Genomic DNA, 16,908 nt, shown 5'->3' on the forward strand with positions numbered 1-16,908 from the left:
TAGACAATGCATCCTACAACACAAGTTCCCTGTTGGAGACCCAACTAGTACAGTTGGCACCCTTTGAAAGAGGGAAATTATTTATTCACAGTACTGATAAGACCCTTCAGCTGTGTCCTCCTCTGTTGCCTTGTCCTTCTAGTAATCCCAGACACACTGTCTGCTACCATGAAACCACAGGATCTCACCCAAGATGAAGGAAATTCATTAGAATTCATCTGTGAAGTGTCAACAGCAGCAGCCCAACACACCCACCTTTCTATTGCCTGGTACCTTGTTCAAGGAGATGGAGAAGATCAGGAAATCCTTTCCCTGTCCAGAGATTTTGTCTTGATTGCAGGATCTTCCTACAATCAGAGGGTTTCCTCTGGAGACATAAGGCTAGACAAAACTGGGAACAAAAAGTATAAATTGTCCATCGTTAAGATACTGCCTTCGGACCAGGGGGAAATTTATTGTGAAGCAGTTGAGTGGATTCAAGATCCTGATGAAACTTGGAAAGATATTGCCCGGAAACGGACAAACAAGACTTCTCTGACTGTCAGGAGCCTTGGTAAGATGCATGTGATCCATCAGTCATATATACTGCCATTTTAAAAGACCTTAGCAGCTGCTTAATCATCCACAGTTACCTTGATTTTCTATTTCACTTGGAATATTTTATACAGTTTTGACAAGCTTAGTCAATTTAAAATGTGAGTAAATTCATTTATAGATCAAGACCTCTCTAGACTTAGCTGCAGTGGTATAAAGTACCCTCATGAGTAAATGAGTCATTTGCTAGGTCATTAACTTCCCCTCTACATAATCACCCATTCTCTGAAAAGGCATTAAAACTAGTGAAGATTCTGATCTTTTCAAGGCCCTGTAAGAACAGATTTCACAAGAACAAAAACAGAAAAGCCATCTGTATGAGCAAGAAGAAAGGGATTGTCTTCTCTGCCAAATGCAGGTGTACTAAAACTCAATGCATGAAGGGCCCTCCTTCCATTACTGTCCATGATGTCTGGTTCTGTTTTGCTGGGGTGCTTGTTTGGATCATGAAAGCAGATAGCATTTCATACAAGAGGGTGGGCAGAGACGCCGCTCCCCCCCCCCAACCCAATTGCTGCCAAAACAGTGTATGGGCCCTTCTGTAGTACAGCTGTGCATTGCAGGGGGATGGACGAGAACTACCAACATAGCAGTGACAATGTCTGAGTTGGAATCTAGATCTAGCACAATGATATGCCCCACTTCTTCTGCCAAATCCTTTCCACCATTGCCTCACTAAAGTGGCTAACATGTAAGAACAGGACGTTAGGTCACTCCAGCACCTAATTTTAGCTGTTTCATGGATTAAATTCATGCTTTTTTCTATCACTTATTAAAGGTCTCAGTGTATTTTGTTTCTCTTCTTCAATGAGCCCCAGTTTGCTAAATTATCTAGTGAGCTCTGCTGCAGTGATTGGCACTGCAATAACACTGAGGAAGGAGAAACAGCACTCCCTCAAGGGAGCTGCAGCCTAAATTAAGTAGCACCATTTAGAAAGCTTTACACATGTCTCCTCAAAAGGAGAAGAGGCTTTTAAATCCACTCCTAGACTGAAACTGCTGGTGTGAAAGTTGCACATTCTTCATACAACGTGATTGGCAAATATTTGTGAATGGCCAATGTCTGTTCAGGATGAATTATTAATGAACCAGCATTCAGTGCCTTGGATAATTTATGCACAGTAAACCATTAGACTAGCTGTAGCCACGATTAGCTGCTGTGGCTTTAAATGGTGTACACAGAGGTCTATGAAATTTCTTGAGTATCTGAGAGGCACACTCCAGCCAGCCAGAGGAACTGGCTGGCCACTGTGTGAAACCGAATGGTGGACTAGAAGGACCCTCACTGGTCTGATCCAGCAGGGCTCTTCTTATGTTTCTTCTAAAATATTGGAGTGTCACCAAAGTGAAGAAAAGCTTCAAAAATCTGTTCTTATCTGCACTGATCCTTTTGTTCCTGACTGGGAGGGGCAGGCAGAGCAGTTGTGATTTACAAAAGTTATTTCAACAGGGCTCAGACATAATGCTGAACCTTGATCTGGTGTTTGGTGGCTGAGGTCTGTTCTCTTTCATTCCCCTCTACCCTTCCCTCTAGCTGCCCTGAACCAGCCTTGGCTGGGAGGGCGGGGTAGAAATCTAATAAGTAAAATAAAATAAAACTCTGCAAATCAAATAGCCAGTTTCCACTTTAACACAAAACATAATTTGCCCTGAATCCAACCTGGAAAGTGTAAGGTATTTGGCCTTCAGGACTGTAAACCAAAGTTTCTACCCAGTTTGCAATCCCAGCTGGAAAGGAAAGTACAACACATACTTTGGTTTTCAAAATGTAAGTGCAAACTACACTTGGCACTGAATTGGAACATGTTCAGGTAGAGATGAAGGGGAAATTAACTGAAAACAAGCTTTGTTCACTTAGCACAAAATCATAAATCTGGCTAAGCCCAGTGTAAATTCTCCCCCCTCATCAGCAGGTTTTATATGAATTCATATGAGATTCATTCATCTGTCTATTCATTTTTCTCAAGATAATTAACAGAATCCATTCATTCTTTCCCTTCTCTCACTTTATCACCCTGCATTAATCAAAAGAATTTTTTTTAAAAGTGAAATCTTTCAGCTGATACATCATTGATTCTCAGAATTCCTGAATTGTCCCTCCCTCCAAGATATCCTACCAGCAAGGGAGAAAAAGTATTCTGGGAGTCTTTTAGACTCTCCTCGCTGAGCAAATGCAGGATTGAGATTAGAGAAACTGTGCAGAATCAGCCTAAAGATGCTTGATTGTGAAAGAGGTTTTGAGTGGGCAGCCAAGAGATCATGGCACACCTGGAAAAGAACTTAATAACTTAAACATAATTTTAAACTTTGCAATCCTGCACGTATCTCTCATAGCACCTTGTAGCCTTCACCCTCAGCCCGCATAGCTAAATACTCAAGGAGGTTGCCGAATGTAGGGTTAGAAGGGATAAAACGAAGTAATTCTTCAACCAAGGAGTGATTAACACATGGAATTCACTGCCACAGGAGGTGGTGGTGGCTACAGGCATGGATGGCTTCAAGAGGGAATTGGATAATCATATGGAGCAGAGGTCCATCAGTAGCTATTAGCCAGAAGGTATAGATAGGAACTCTCAGTCTGGGGCAAGTGATGCTCTGTATTGTTGGTGCTTGGGGGGGGGGGGCTTCTCTTATGTTCTTATGACTGAATATATTGCTCACAAGCACCGGGGCAACCGAAAGAACAAGAGTGGATGGGCATTAAGTCAGCCTTCCGTCTCCTCCCTGGCCACCCAGCTGATTTCGAACTGTTGGGCTTTGCTTTCGAGGGCAAGTTTACATGGATAGGGCCCTTTCCTGTGCTGATTTCAGGAGGCTCAGCTCCTTTTTGGAATGGGCCTCATATTACAGGACAAGATTACGCAGCACTGCCCACTATCTTGATGACTTCCTGTGGGCAAGAAGGAAAGATAGGGGCCATGTAGATTTTACTGAGCTAGGAGTTCCCCTTGCTTATGAGAAAGCTGAAGGCCCCCGGCTAGGCATTTGTTAGGAAACAGTAGGGGTTCTGAGTTTGTGATCTGCGAAGTATAAGCCCTGGTAGTGTCATAACCACTGGGTCCCTATGGCCAAGCCTAGTGTTCTGACTCTGTACCAGGTGACCAGATGTTGCCACTATCGGGCGGAATCAGAGCCTGGCCTTTTCTAGCAGAGCCAGCTCCGCCCCCGCAGCCCACGACACAATGCCGTGCATCATGGGCTCTGTTGCTGCACTGGGTTCCTCCGGGGGGGGGGGCAAAACAGCCCCCGGACCTCCAGCAGCTTTGCCAGGAGGCCAGGAGCTCCATTGTCCTTGACTCAGAAGGAAAAAGCCTATTGAAAGAGCATGGCCCCAAACAGGCTCCTAAACTGCTTCCCAATGACCCCCCTGAGTTTTCTTTATGCCTCCTATCAGGGCCAGCAACTGCTCTTCTTCCATCACTCCTTTGGGGGCTCAGTTTCCCCCAGTTTGGGGAACTGGCCTAGATTATGGATGCACCTGCACGGATGGCACATTTTGAGATTATTTCCTTTTCCTGTGAAAATCATCCCACCGCAGAGATGGGAAAGGTGGGGGCAGTAGTGTTAACAGCACAAGTGTCCCCTTTCTCTATATTCCCCTGGCATGTTCTGGCTTTGCACCTTAGTACCTCGCCTCCAGACAGTAATGCTACACCCATTCTGCAATTACTCCATTGGCTGCCTATTCACTAGCAGGTTCAATTCAACATAGTGACTGTCACAAACAAAGCCATTCATGGCCTTGGACCCTCCTATCTCTAGGAGCTTCTCCTCCTATGCCACAACGTCACCCATCTGAACAGGGCCTTCAGCAAGTGTCACCCAGCAAACAGGCAAGATGAAGAACTGCCTGTGTATGCGCATTCTCTGTAGTCCCCCGCCCGCCCGTCTCTCCCCCCCCCTGCCCATGGAATGGACTGCCCGAGGAGGTCAGGAAGGCTCCCGTGCTTCTGTAACTCCACAAACTATGTAAAGCAGAACAGTTCAGAGGGAACAGTTTTATAAAGGAAATGGGGCTGCATTATGACTAAATGATTCATGAAGATGCTTCAGTAAAGGAAATGGGACTGTGGACTATACTGCTAATATGGATTATCTGTAGTTGTATGTTTTTATCTTGCTATCACTGCATTATATTTCTACTTATGTAATACCATTTCTTGTATTGTTTAGCATGCCATGTTTAATTCCTATACCTTCTTTCAGATTTTTTGCAATCCCATTGGTATTACATTGTTTGTTAGATATCTTGCCCTACGGGTTACACTGATTTATATTATGTAATCTTCTGCGACCCTCAGTGAGAAAGGTGGACTATAAATAACATAAATAAATATCAGTTGCTGTTTTAGCATCACGAGCATTTACATGTCCATATGAAGCTGCCTTATACTGAGTCAGATCCTTGGTCTATTAAGATCAGTATTGTCTGCTCTGACTGGGGGTAGCTCTCCAGAAACTCTTCCCATCGCCTGTTACCTGATCCTTTTAAGTGGCGATGCCGGGGACTGGAACTGGGATCTTCTGTGCACAAAGCAGATGTCCTACCATTCAGCCACAGTCCAACCCCAATTTCTTTCTTCAAGTCAGACTTCATCCTAGAAACAGAAACATCATCTCATAGCCAATAATATTTCTTTATGTAATAATGTCACAGCAATCAGATTATTAAATTCAGATAGATGCTTGGAGATTTCATGCAGCCAAATCTGATTGGCTATGTGATGATACAGGAAGAAGAGCAATTTGAAAAAAGACACCAGAGCAGCACTTGACTGGGGCTGCAAGCAAACGTTTCTACCCTACTGCAACTCCCCCTCCCCCGCCATTAACTAACACAACCACACACGCACACACTCTGCAATGGCAAACACTTTCTAGAGGCCTACGCTCAATAATCATTCCAGTAAAGCTACAAGCTATATGTGTTTCTTTATTTGTATTCTCACAGATGACAATATCTTTGTTAAGATCACTGTTGCTAAAAGCTCTGTTCTGGAAGGGGAGGTCCTGCAGATCAATTGCTCTGTGCAAGCCCAGAATATCCAAAACAGATGGTTCCAGTTGGTGTGGCTTCATCGTGATAGGGTGGTGGCTAGCATTGATCAACATGGGGCCTTGGCCTTTCAGGAGGACAATGGGGACAGGTACACCACAGGGAATCTCCTAGTGAAGAAACAGAGCAATGAGAAGTATATCCTCAGGATAAACCAGGCGGAACTGAAGGACAAAGGCACATACCGCTGTGAGGTTTCTGAAATGGAGACATCTTCCACAGGCTCCCTTGCTGTTAAGAAAAAAAGGTCATCTTCGGGTACTGACATAAATGTGTCATCTAGAGGTCAGTAATGCCATTTTTTGTCCCTTTAAATATAATATGGGAAAAGGCCCAAATGTACTTCACTGATACTCATTAACTTCTTTGGGCAAGCTCAGTTATAGAGCAGTTAGATGGCAGCATTCTACAATGTTTAACAAGTATCATCAAGAGTTTTTAATCACTTTGATCACAATTATTTCCACAAATTCTGAGAGAAACAAACTGGACAAAGTTAGACACATTTAAAGTATTCTGGCTATAGCTGCCACTGCCTCCTTATTGCTTCAGGAGCAGAGAAGCCTTTATCCTTCTGCCGCTATCCTTCACCCCCCCACACACCACACACACACTCTCCAAGCCTGCTCTGCTTTGCTTCCAGTATATCTACGCAAGGTCATTCTGACATCTGTTTAGAACATAAAGAGACCCAGATAATGGAATAGCTCTGGAAAACATACTGAACCTAAAAGCCTGTCCTAAGCAGTAAGATGATTGGCAGAAATCAGAAATATCAAGCATGCAAATGCCAATCAGGATGAACCTGTTCCCAATATCCCTATCATACACACATCACCTACTGCTCAGTTGCTCTTCTCCCTCAGTGGCCCACATTGTCCAGCTGCTTGGGAAAATGAAACCAAACTGTGCAGTTCCAAAATAACCATCAAAATGGAAGGCTTCCACATGCTTGGAAATGTTGGGAATATTTTTGTTTCAGTTTGAAGCATTTCTTGTACTTTCAAATGGGTATGAATCAAATCTGATCAATTGAGTCCATTATGGGAAAGGAATAGCTTGATGATATCACCACAAGCCGCCTCTTAGGTCTTAGATAGTTTAATCTGATGATTATGTGCATTTCATTCCATGTTGTCTTGGTCATCCCCATTGCCTCTTAAGGATTCCACTGCCTCTGTTATTCACATACTTTTCTCTCTGAAACCCCATATACTTCTTTGTGACCTTAATTTTCTGTCCTACTTTATTGTATGTCTGCCTCTCTCTGCAAAGGATGGGTTTTAAAAAGAAATATTCTGGCAACCTGCTGTTGAAAGTTTGCATGACATAACTATGCAGAAATGTGTGTAATTCAGTAATAGAACATTTCTTTAGAAGGAAAGAGAAGGTACTTTCCCATTACCTTCAAACTCAGGTACATCCGCATTTGCAGGTATTGTTTATTTACTTCTGTCAAACGATCAAAAATTGTTTTTGATAGACCAGCATAATAAAACATATATAAGCAGATATTATAATAAATGTAATAATATAATAAAACAAATATAAGCAGTGGGTGTGTATATATGCGTATGTATATATAAACACACACAGAGAATATTCCATTAAAAGGTATTGTCCAGCTGTTTCAATTTCCCCAGTATCACAAGGGCATATTTACTTAATTCAATAGGGACCCAAAGCAGCTTACATCATTCTTCTTTGCTCCATTTTATCCTCACAACAACCCTGTAAAGGTAGGTTAGGTTGAATGTGTGTGACTAGGCGATAGCAGAGTGGAGATTCAAACCTTACTTTCCCAGATTCTAGTCTGACACTCTAACAACTCCCACAGAATGCTTTCCTAACCATTCTCATCTGGGCATGAAGTTTTTGTCTACTTCTTCAGGCCTTACAGCAGAAAAGATGGATTTTAAAAATGTTTAGTATTACCAGTCAGACTTCAATTTTGCCACATTAATAAAGGCACCAAGGCATGAAGTCTAATCTTGCTTTTATGGCTTTCTTATCTCTGTATTTTACCTTATAATACAGTTTCTTAGTTTTTACTTTTATTCATCTCCATCATTTCCTTATAATAATGGGCTTCTAGAGTATTTATTAATCCTTTGCAATCAAGAATAATGTGATTCAGTTTCCCACACATTGCATAATGATGTTGCATCCTGTCTTGTGCAATGCTGTTCTTACAAAGGTATCTCCAAGCATCAGGACATATGTGTCACAAAATTGAAGAAAGTAGATGAGTGGTGCCAGGTTGGCCTTCTGCCATCTTCGGCTGATTAGGCAGTTGGTTCCCTTCCTCGACCGCAATGACCTGGCAACAGTGATCTATGCGGTGGTCACCTCGAGATTAGACTACTGTAATGCTCTCTACATGGGGCTGCCCTTGTCACAAATTCGGAAGCTGCAGCTAGTGCAGAATGCTGCGGTCAGGCTTCTGATGGGCCTCCCCAGAAGACATTGCACTGGCTGCCAATAGCATACCGAATTCGCTTCAAGGTGCTGGTTCTTACCTTTAAAGCCCTATATGGCCAGGGTCCAACATACCTGAGGGACCATCTTTCCCCATACATACCGCAGAGAGCACCACGGTTGGGGTCTCAAAATCGACTGACCCTCCTGGGTCCCAAGGAGGTCAGGCTTGCTCCTACCAGGGCCAGGGCCTTTTCAGTGGCGGTTTCATACTAGTGGAATGAGCTCCCGGAAGACATCAGGGCCCTGCAGGATCTTTTACAGTTCTGCAGGGCTTGCAAAATGGAGCTCTTCCACCAAGCTTTCAATTAAGGAGCCGCCACCACTATTACCACCAAGAATCTTAATTACAGAGCCCTGGCATTTGGCTTTGACATCTAGCCTGTGCCGCCACTCATATTAGGAAGAGCACTGAGCAGGATAATTGTTAGACCTTTCCATGTACTCTCACAGTACGCCATCTTAAGCAATTAATTAAACATCGCCAGCACTTTATGAATTATTTATAATTGAGCTGTTTTAGATGATTTTATGTGGATTTTAATTGTTATTTATGTATTAACCAGTGTAAGCCGCTGTGAGCCTGCTTTGCGGGGAGGATGGGGTAAAAATTAAATGAATGAATGAATGAATGAATGAATGACTAAATAACGTGGTCTTTGCATCAGCACTCAAAAGATTTTGAATCCATTTTTAGAACTCATCCCTTTATGGTTCTCTGTTTCAGACATCCTTCATAAAATGGGGGTAAGACTAGTATCTCAAATGTGTTGTGCACCCCTTTGAAACCCCATGCCAGTGCCAAAAAGAGATGTGCAGATTGTAGGGAACTGTAGACTTCTCGATCTAACCAGTTTGGTGATACCAGTGTTAACAAAATATTATGACACCAAAGGCCACTGTGTTAAAGAAGGCCATCACCATTAAGGCCCACATCACATCTGATGTCTTTCCCCACAAAGCATCCAAGATTCTGGGCACGTTCAGAATGGCACAGCCCTACACAGTCCTACATAGCTACCTTAGTGTGGGGATATCTCAACAGAGGATGATGTACTCATTCCCCCCACCTCGATGTATAGATGATTGCTGCCAAAGGAAAATGATGTGTGACCGTGCTGCTCAGTAAATTTTTCTCATTGGGAATGCCAGTGAATAGGAGAGGACCTCTTTGGTAACAGATAGTGCCAGAATGCAAGCCAGTTCTGTATCTTATTTCCCTTTAACTCAGATTGACTTATCTGCTTAACCTGACATCTATTGTTCATAGAAAGTGAATTGAAATTGGTTCTGTGGATCAATGAAAAACTAATAATGGAAGGGGAAGCTTTGATCTTCCACTGTAAAGCAAGTGTGGCTGAAAATCCTCTGTCTGTGAAATGGTGGCATATCTTGAGGAACAAAAGCCCTCCAGTGCTCATAGCCAACATGGATCAAGATGGCATGTTAAAGATAGGAACTTCTTACTTGGAGCGCAGTGCTCGTGGTGACCTCAGATTAGAAAAGGTGGACTCTTCTACATTTACCTTGACGATCTACAACACTTCAGCTACAGATGATTCAGGGCTTTATCGTTGTGAAGTGACAGAGTGGTTCAAGGGCAGAAACTGGGAACATGCTCAGGAAATCTCAGCCAACGTTGAATCACTGGGTAAGTTAATTCTTCCCTTTTGTCTTGCATACTTTCTTGGCTAAGACATATCATGGCTGAATGTCTTACACTCCATTTTATTCCTTAGGTCTTGTCTCAAAATGTAGCTGCTCTGTTTTTGTCTGTTTACAAGGCTGTCTCACTCTCAACTATTGTTAACCACCCAACACCAGTCACAACTCAGACAATGTGTTTCAGAGGGTTATAAATCTTGGTGGTGGAATGTGCTACCAAAATGCTGCTGATTTCTGTTGACGTGGTAGGGCTTTCAAGGCAAGAGGTCGTTTGCCATTTCTGGCCTCTGTATAGCAACCCTGGATTTCCTTCGTGGTCTCCCCTCCAACTGACAACCAGGGCCAACCGTGCTTAGCTTCCAAGATCTCACAAGATCACACTAGCCTGGCCCATCCTGGTCAGGGCTACACACCTTCCCTGTATGGAATTGTTGTTCTCTTGAATGTGCTGCTCCAGTTCACCTGAGTTATTTTGTGGTTAATTTGAGACAATGCTGTTCTGATTATGACTCAGAAACAATCCTGCTCAGCAAGAGCAAAGTTCAAGGGAATGGAAGTGATTCAGTGAAGATTACTATGATCTTGTCACCTCTTCCCCCCAACTCAGTAGGGGGACCTGTGCTATTAGATGAGTAGTAGCTCAGGATACTCCCTCTAAGCTGTGGAGTCTTGTGAGCAAAAATTCTACTTTGTGAGCTACTGGCATTAAAGTTGTGAGTGAGCTATTTGGCTACTGCATAAATCAGTTTGCTCTGGTGCCATCCTTCCTGAGCTAAGACAACAATGTGTGAGCTGGAGGCTAAAAAAACTGTGAGCTAGCTCACACTAACTCAGCTTAGAGGGAACACTGCTAAGTAGAAACCGGTAGTAGGAAACTGAGTATAGCTCAAATTAAGAATAGGAACCAGTGTAATGTAATAGTTTAAAGGTCTAGGGCCAGAAAGATCCAGGTTCAAATATCCACTTAGCCATGCGGCTCACTGGGTGATCTTGGGCCAGCCACTCACTTGGCCCAGCCACTTTGTGCAAGCTCTTGTGAATGTAAGGTGGGGAAAGAGAGGACTTTGTTCAGTACTTGGCAGAAGGGCAGGATAAAAAAAATTAACTAACAAAATAAATGTGATGATGACAAACCATGGAAAAATTCAGTTAGCCTAGGGCTCGTGTTGAAAAGAAAGACAGAAAAATCCATGGGAACATAAGCTTGGTGGCAGTTTTTAAGAGCTACTGACAAGGACTATCTGATGTTAACAGCACAAATTACTTTTCTCCTCAATACCAGGGATGAATCTGAAAGCTGTACTGATCAGCAGAATTGCAAATGTAATGCTGCATGAAGATTTTGAACTGTACTGTCGGGTGTCAGTTAACCACAGCACCAACAGAGTGCCAATTTCTGTCATTTGGCAATTCCATCCTAGTTCAGGCCTGTCTGGCTACCAGAAAGTGGTGAAAATCACAGCAGAAGGCATCATCGAATGGGGATCAGCCCTTCTGCACTTCCAGAAGAAAACCAAGATTTCCAAATCCTCCTCTTCATCCCAGCTTCTAATCCACGGTGCTACATGGCAAGATGCAGGGATATATAAGTGTGAAGTTGAAGTCTGGAAAAATTCTCAGCAAGCAAGCAATTCGGGTATAGCCGCAGCTGCAGTGGTATCCTCTAATCCTGTTGAAATAAAAGTCACGCAACCAGGTAAGTGTGTGCAGCCAGTAACTTGGTTGACTCTTTCTTCTGCCAAAGGATATGCCTCTGGCTTCAGATAAATCCTCTCTCACACCTCCCTGAATTGTTTTTTGATCACTGATAGGATGGCTGTAGCATCCCAAGTTAACAGGTAAGCTTTCTCTACCATCTCCAAAATCTGATCCGTATTCGAAATGCTGTGCTCAAAATTATTGTATTCATTTACAGTTAAACCACCTAATCCCAAATTGTACTAGATGGAATGATGGGCTGAGACATGGAAGATTTTTGTTCAACCCCCTGTTTGTTCATGAAGTTTACTGTGAGTCTTCGGGTTAGTCACAGCACCTTTATTTAATTTGTCCTTCAGAGCTCTGGTGAAATCATAGATGTATGCCATGGAAACAGGTTGTACAATCTAAATAAATTTAAAAAATCCACGCAACAGCAACAAAAAAGATGTGTTAAATGAGCAAACACGATGGCACAAAAATCAAATTCCATCAGCTTCATGTTAAGCACTAAGCCCCCAACCCAAACAAGAAAAGAGTCTGACTATGACTGTGACCACTCCATTAACTGAGATTAGTTATGTTACCTCAAAGACCTGAAAGCATGCTTTAAAGCTGGTTTGTTAACCACAGTGTAGTCTTAACTATGGCTCTATGTGATGTATGAATCAAGACTTATTCCTGGCTTGCTCCTGGTTCCTCTCATGTGCAGTGCAAACCAGGATACCAGCTGGGTCTCTGGGGTGAGATGATAGAAATAGAAAAGATGATGAAACCAGCATTTGTTGAGGCAAACCAGGATTTCAATCCAGAATCTACAAACGCAGCTGTGATTATACCTTCCATAGTGAAAACAGACCATGGTTTTGTGTTATACATGCGAACCAAGAGGCACAGTCAAGAACAGATTATCCACAGTTTGAGGAAAAGATCAATTCAAGACAAATAATTCCAGTTCCATCTCGTCAAGATTGTGATCCTAAAATTCTGGTGGCTGCTCTCACATCTGTCATGCTTTTGAAGAGCAATTTACGTGAATAAAGATAACTTATTCTCACAGTATCTGCTATCTAAACTTTTCGTGGCAAACAATCCGTGTTCTTGTGACAGTCCCTTCTGTGTTAAATCCCTTGCATTTTTTAGAGTGAAGCACATATAACATAACAGTGAAACCAACTGTAACCTTATGAATGTTTATGCAACTGCAAAACCCATGGTGTCCCATGACTGTCATGAAAATACTGAGGTGCCAAAACATGCAAGCCCTCAGAAATCTAGGGCACAAGAGTAGAAGGTAGAAATGCAAAAGGAACTGAGCTGCTTCGGCGGGAGGACGGGGTAGAAATTTAATAAATAAATAAGCTCAATTGAGAAGAGTTTTGCACATGCATAAAAATGTTTATCTTAGAAACCGTGATGGAACATAAGGGGGAAAGCTCAGGCAGTATAGAATTATTTATTTTAAAAGTATTTATACCTCACCCTGTCATCCAGTGCAGGTTCCCTAGGCCAGCTATTAAAAAAAAAAAAAACTAGAAAGATTGCTTTGTGAGATTCTTTGGCTGAGGATTTTGATATTAAATCTCTTGCTGAAGGATCTGAAGTGATGAATAGATAGAAGTGATGCAGTTGGGGAAAACAGGATAGAAACTGAGTATACAACATTGCATCAGAAAATCAGGAAATACCTTGACACCAAAATATCTGTTGGGTAAAACAACAGTTTTAGCAGCAGAGCACAGCATATTACATCCCAGTGATCCCCCTCCCCCAACATTCTGCATGGAGGATAGAGGAATTGTAAAGATGCCAGACTCCAGGTGGGACCTGAGGATCCCCCAGAATTACACCTCATCTCCAGATTACAGAGATCAGTTCCCCTGGAGGAAATGGATGCTTTGGAGGGTGGACTCTGTGGCATTGTATCACACTGAGGTCCCTGTCCTCCCCAGGCTCCATCCCCAAATCTCCAGGAGTTTCCCACCCTGGGTCTGACAACCCTACCACCCAATCCCCCACTGGTGGCCACGGGGTCCTGGCAACCCTAAGGAATCGTCGAGTCACTATGGGCTAACTAATCCAGGTGTGGGACAGGATTGTCATCATGGCAGTTACTGGAGGGGCTTTTATTGGCGCTTCCCCTTTTTCCATATTACCCACAAGCTCCCTAGCTATTGCTCACTGCGGAAGGGGTCAAAGACAGGCACCCTCTTTTGCCCGTCTCCTGTAGCTAAACAGTGTATATGTGTGTGTGTGGGGGAGCTGTACAGTGCTTCAAATGTTGAAGGGTTATAATACCAATATAAACAAAAGCAAGCTGGGGCTCTTTAAGATATAAGTGTAGTTAAGCCCTCAGAAATCAACAGCAAACGATAAATATACTAAAAAAGATTATTCTCACCCCAACCTTCCCTGAAAGTCAGCTTGCAAAATAGACACTAGCCTAACACTATAGAGGAAGCTGACATAACTGCACTTCCTCTGACAAGGGTTGTGGAGAGGAGGAAGGGCTTTGGGCATTTTTGAAATGATTCATACTGGGAGATTTTGCAGCCCATCATTGGTAGACAGTGGTTTTTGCAAAACCCAACGCTGGCTGGCTGTGCATACCTTTTGCAGCTGCTGGGTTCTTTTGGATGCTTCAGATGCTGCCGCAGAGAGAACCAAGTGCACTGTCAGCAGTCAGGGTTCAAAGGAAAAGAGGAAGCTTGGCAATTGTGTTCAGTTAATTAAACTGAAGTGGGTTCTGTTTTCTCCTTTCGGGTCATCCCTCCTTATCAAGGCTGTCTTGGGCGACAGAAAACTTAAAAGCAACAGCTTTGGTTTCTTGAGCAAGACTGGCTTTAGGAAGACAGCAGCAGCTTGACTAATAGACAATTTCTGATGAAAAACTGTGCATGCTGTTATGGGGTCTAATGAAAATAATGGTGTCACTTTCCCAACTGGACACCACTGCAGCCTTTTCTCTAAGTCCCCTTGGTGTGTTTGCCAAACACCTGTTGGTAATGAAAGGAAGCACCTGCCTGTGCAACTCAGGCTGCATTTTGCAGCAACCACATCCTCAGACATTGGAAAACCACCTGTAACTCTGGCTACAAAGAAAACCCTAGAATCTCATTGTTGCTCAGGCCTTATGTGCCAACCCTGTAAAAACACACACACAAACCAGACATTTCTCATTTCCATTTCACTAGAAATGTTCAGAATCAAGTACTACCTATATACCTGACTACTTTTAACTTGGCAGTGAGATGTATTCTAAGCCTTTTGAGTTAGAATTCAGATGGTGAAATTAAACCAGAGTGGAAGAGAGAACGAGTATTAAAGTGAGGAGGAGGATGTGTGAGGAAGGGGGAAATAGGGAGGCACATGTAGAGACTGCAATCAGTTATCACAAACTGTTAAAAGTCTTGGCTCAAATCCCAGTTGTGACATCCTAAATGCTGGTGGTCTAACAAAGCAGGGTTTCTTGTTGGGCACCAAACCCAATGTGAGTTGGCTGTTGGTTTATTAACCACACTTTGTAAAAACCATACAGACTGGAAAATTCCTAGAATGTCACCGCAACTTCCAGGAAGCAGGCCCATAGGTACATTGGGGTATTTCACCCCCCCTTCCTAACAAGGCCCCCCAATATCTGTTAAGTCTGGTGCTTAACAAATAGTCAGAGAGTGATTTCAGCAAAAACTCAGGTTTATTCAGCTCGATGATCACTTCTCCAACACGGTACAACATTCGATAGCCCGAACAGCTTCTCCATTGCAGCTGCTCAGTATTTAAACATTCCGGGCTAATGTAGCCACACCTCCTATACAGATATCAACCTATCAGGTTGAGCGCATATAGTCCAATCACAAGCGTTCCCGCTTCCCGTCTGTTTGAATGTGATTGGTCGCATGAGTCTTGGCGCGAATCCCTGGCCAAGACGAAGCTTAACATAGCTTCCCTATGAGATGATTCCATGTTCATCTTAATGCATTCAGGGCAGCTTCTGAATACATTACAAATCCCTCCCCCCTAAGCAAATACAATCACAAACACTCGTAATCACTTAGGTAGGCAGGTGCACGGCGATATCTCTGAGACCTCCTGAGTGTAATCGGCTCAGGGCACAATTCCGTCAGTGGCACTTCACTCGACTCTGGGACCGCAGAGTCAGGAACACTTCCGTCCAAAATTCCTGGTTCGAGAGTAGGGGTCTGCCCTGCCTCTGGAACAGCAGTGATGCCCTCAGGCCCATCAGCACTCACCTCCGGTGGAGGTCGGGGAAGGTCCTCGGGGTCTGGGGACTCAGCTGGCAACGCGTTGGGACGGTCAGTTGCCCACCGTTGCCTCAACTGGTCTATGTGCCTACGCCACTTGCGACCATCTGCAAGCCGTACCACATACATACGTGACCCAATAACATCCATAATAGTGGCTGGTAGCCACGAGTGACCACTGGCATAATTCTTAGCAAACACATTTTTGCCCTTTTCGTATGTTCGTACCTTGGGGACATCGATTTGCTGTGTGGGCTTCAAGTCATTCAGATCCGGATGCAACCGGTCAAACAAGGTTGTCAAGCGACGGCCCATCAGCATTTCGGCAGGACTGCGGCCAGTTGCCGAACATGGGGTTACATGCTGTCTAAGCAGGAAAGATGCTAGCTTCACCCCCCAGTCCCCGTAAACTAGCTTGGCTAGTGCTTCTTTGGTCGTTCTGACCATTCGTTCCGCCTGGCCGTTTGAAGCCGGGTGGAACGGGGCGGAGGTTATCTGCCGGATTCCGTTATCCGACAGGAACCTTTGGAACTCCTCAGCGGTAAACTGAGTTCCATTGTCACTTACCAACACGTCCGGCAGCCCGTGGGTGGCAAATAGGCGCCGGAGCACGTTGATGACGGCCCCTGACGTGGTGGAGTGCATGTGCGCAACCTCCAACCACTTGGTATATGCATCTATGCATATCAGAAACATTTGGCCTTGAACGGGCCCCGCAAAATCGAGGTGGAGCCTCGACCATGGTTTTCCCGCCGACTCCCATCGTTGCGGAGTGGCGGCGGGGGGGGATCAGGCCTAGCCTGCTGACACGGCTCACACACCCGAACCCAATCCTCTATTTCGGCAGCCAGCCCGGGCCACCACACGTAGCCGCGGGCGAGTGCTTTCATGTGGACCATGCCTGGATGGCCCTCATGGAGTGATTTCAGCACCTTTTGTCGAAGGGATTGAGGCACCACCACCCGGTTCCCCCATAACAAACACCCCTTCGAGACAGACAGCTCCGTTTGTCGTGCTTTAAACACTCGGAACGCCAGTTCCACAGCTCCCAAAGGCCACCCCCTCCATACCCAGTTTAGGACTCGGGAGAGTACAGTGTCCTTAGCCGACGCAGCGGCAATGTCCTTTGCAGTCACTGGAGCTTGTGGGAGTTCT

The 16,908-nt window shown here is 44.2% G+C and overlaps 1 protein-coding gene across 1 annotated transcript in view; it reads left to right on the forward strand.

Moving 5' to 3' along the window:
* LOC107108309 (immunoglobulin superfamily member 3-like) overlaps positions 1–16,908 on the forward strand; it is a 33,926-nt gene that overhangs the window by 630 nt on the left and 16,388 nt on the right. The window contains exons 2-4 of the mRNA XM_015408727.1: positions 143–571; positions 9,384–9,779; positions 11,076–11,489. Coding sequence (XP_015264213.1) covers positions 143–571; positions 9,384–9,779; positions 11,076–11,489 — 1,239 coding nt within the window. The remainder of the gene's footprint in view (positions 1–142; positions 572–9,383; positions 9,780–11,075; positions 11,490–16,908) is intronic.

This window comes from Gekko japonicus, unplaced genomic scaffold (genome assembly GCF_001447785.1).
Source record: "Gekko japonicus isolate JY-2015 unplaced genomic scaffold, Gekko_japonicus_V1.1 scaffold2380, whole genome shotgun sequence".
In the NCBI taxonomy this organism is placed as follows: domain Eukaryota; kingdom Metazoa; phylum Chordata; class Lepidosauria; order Squamata; family Gekkonidae; genus Gekko; species Gekko japonicus.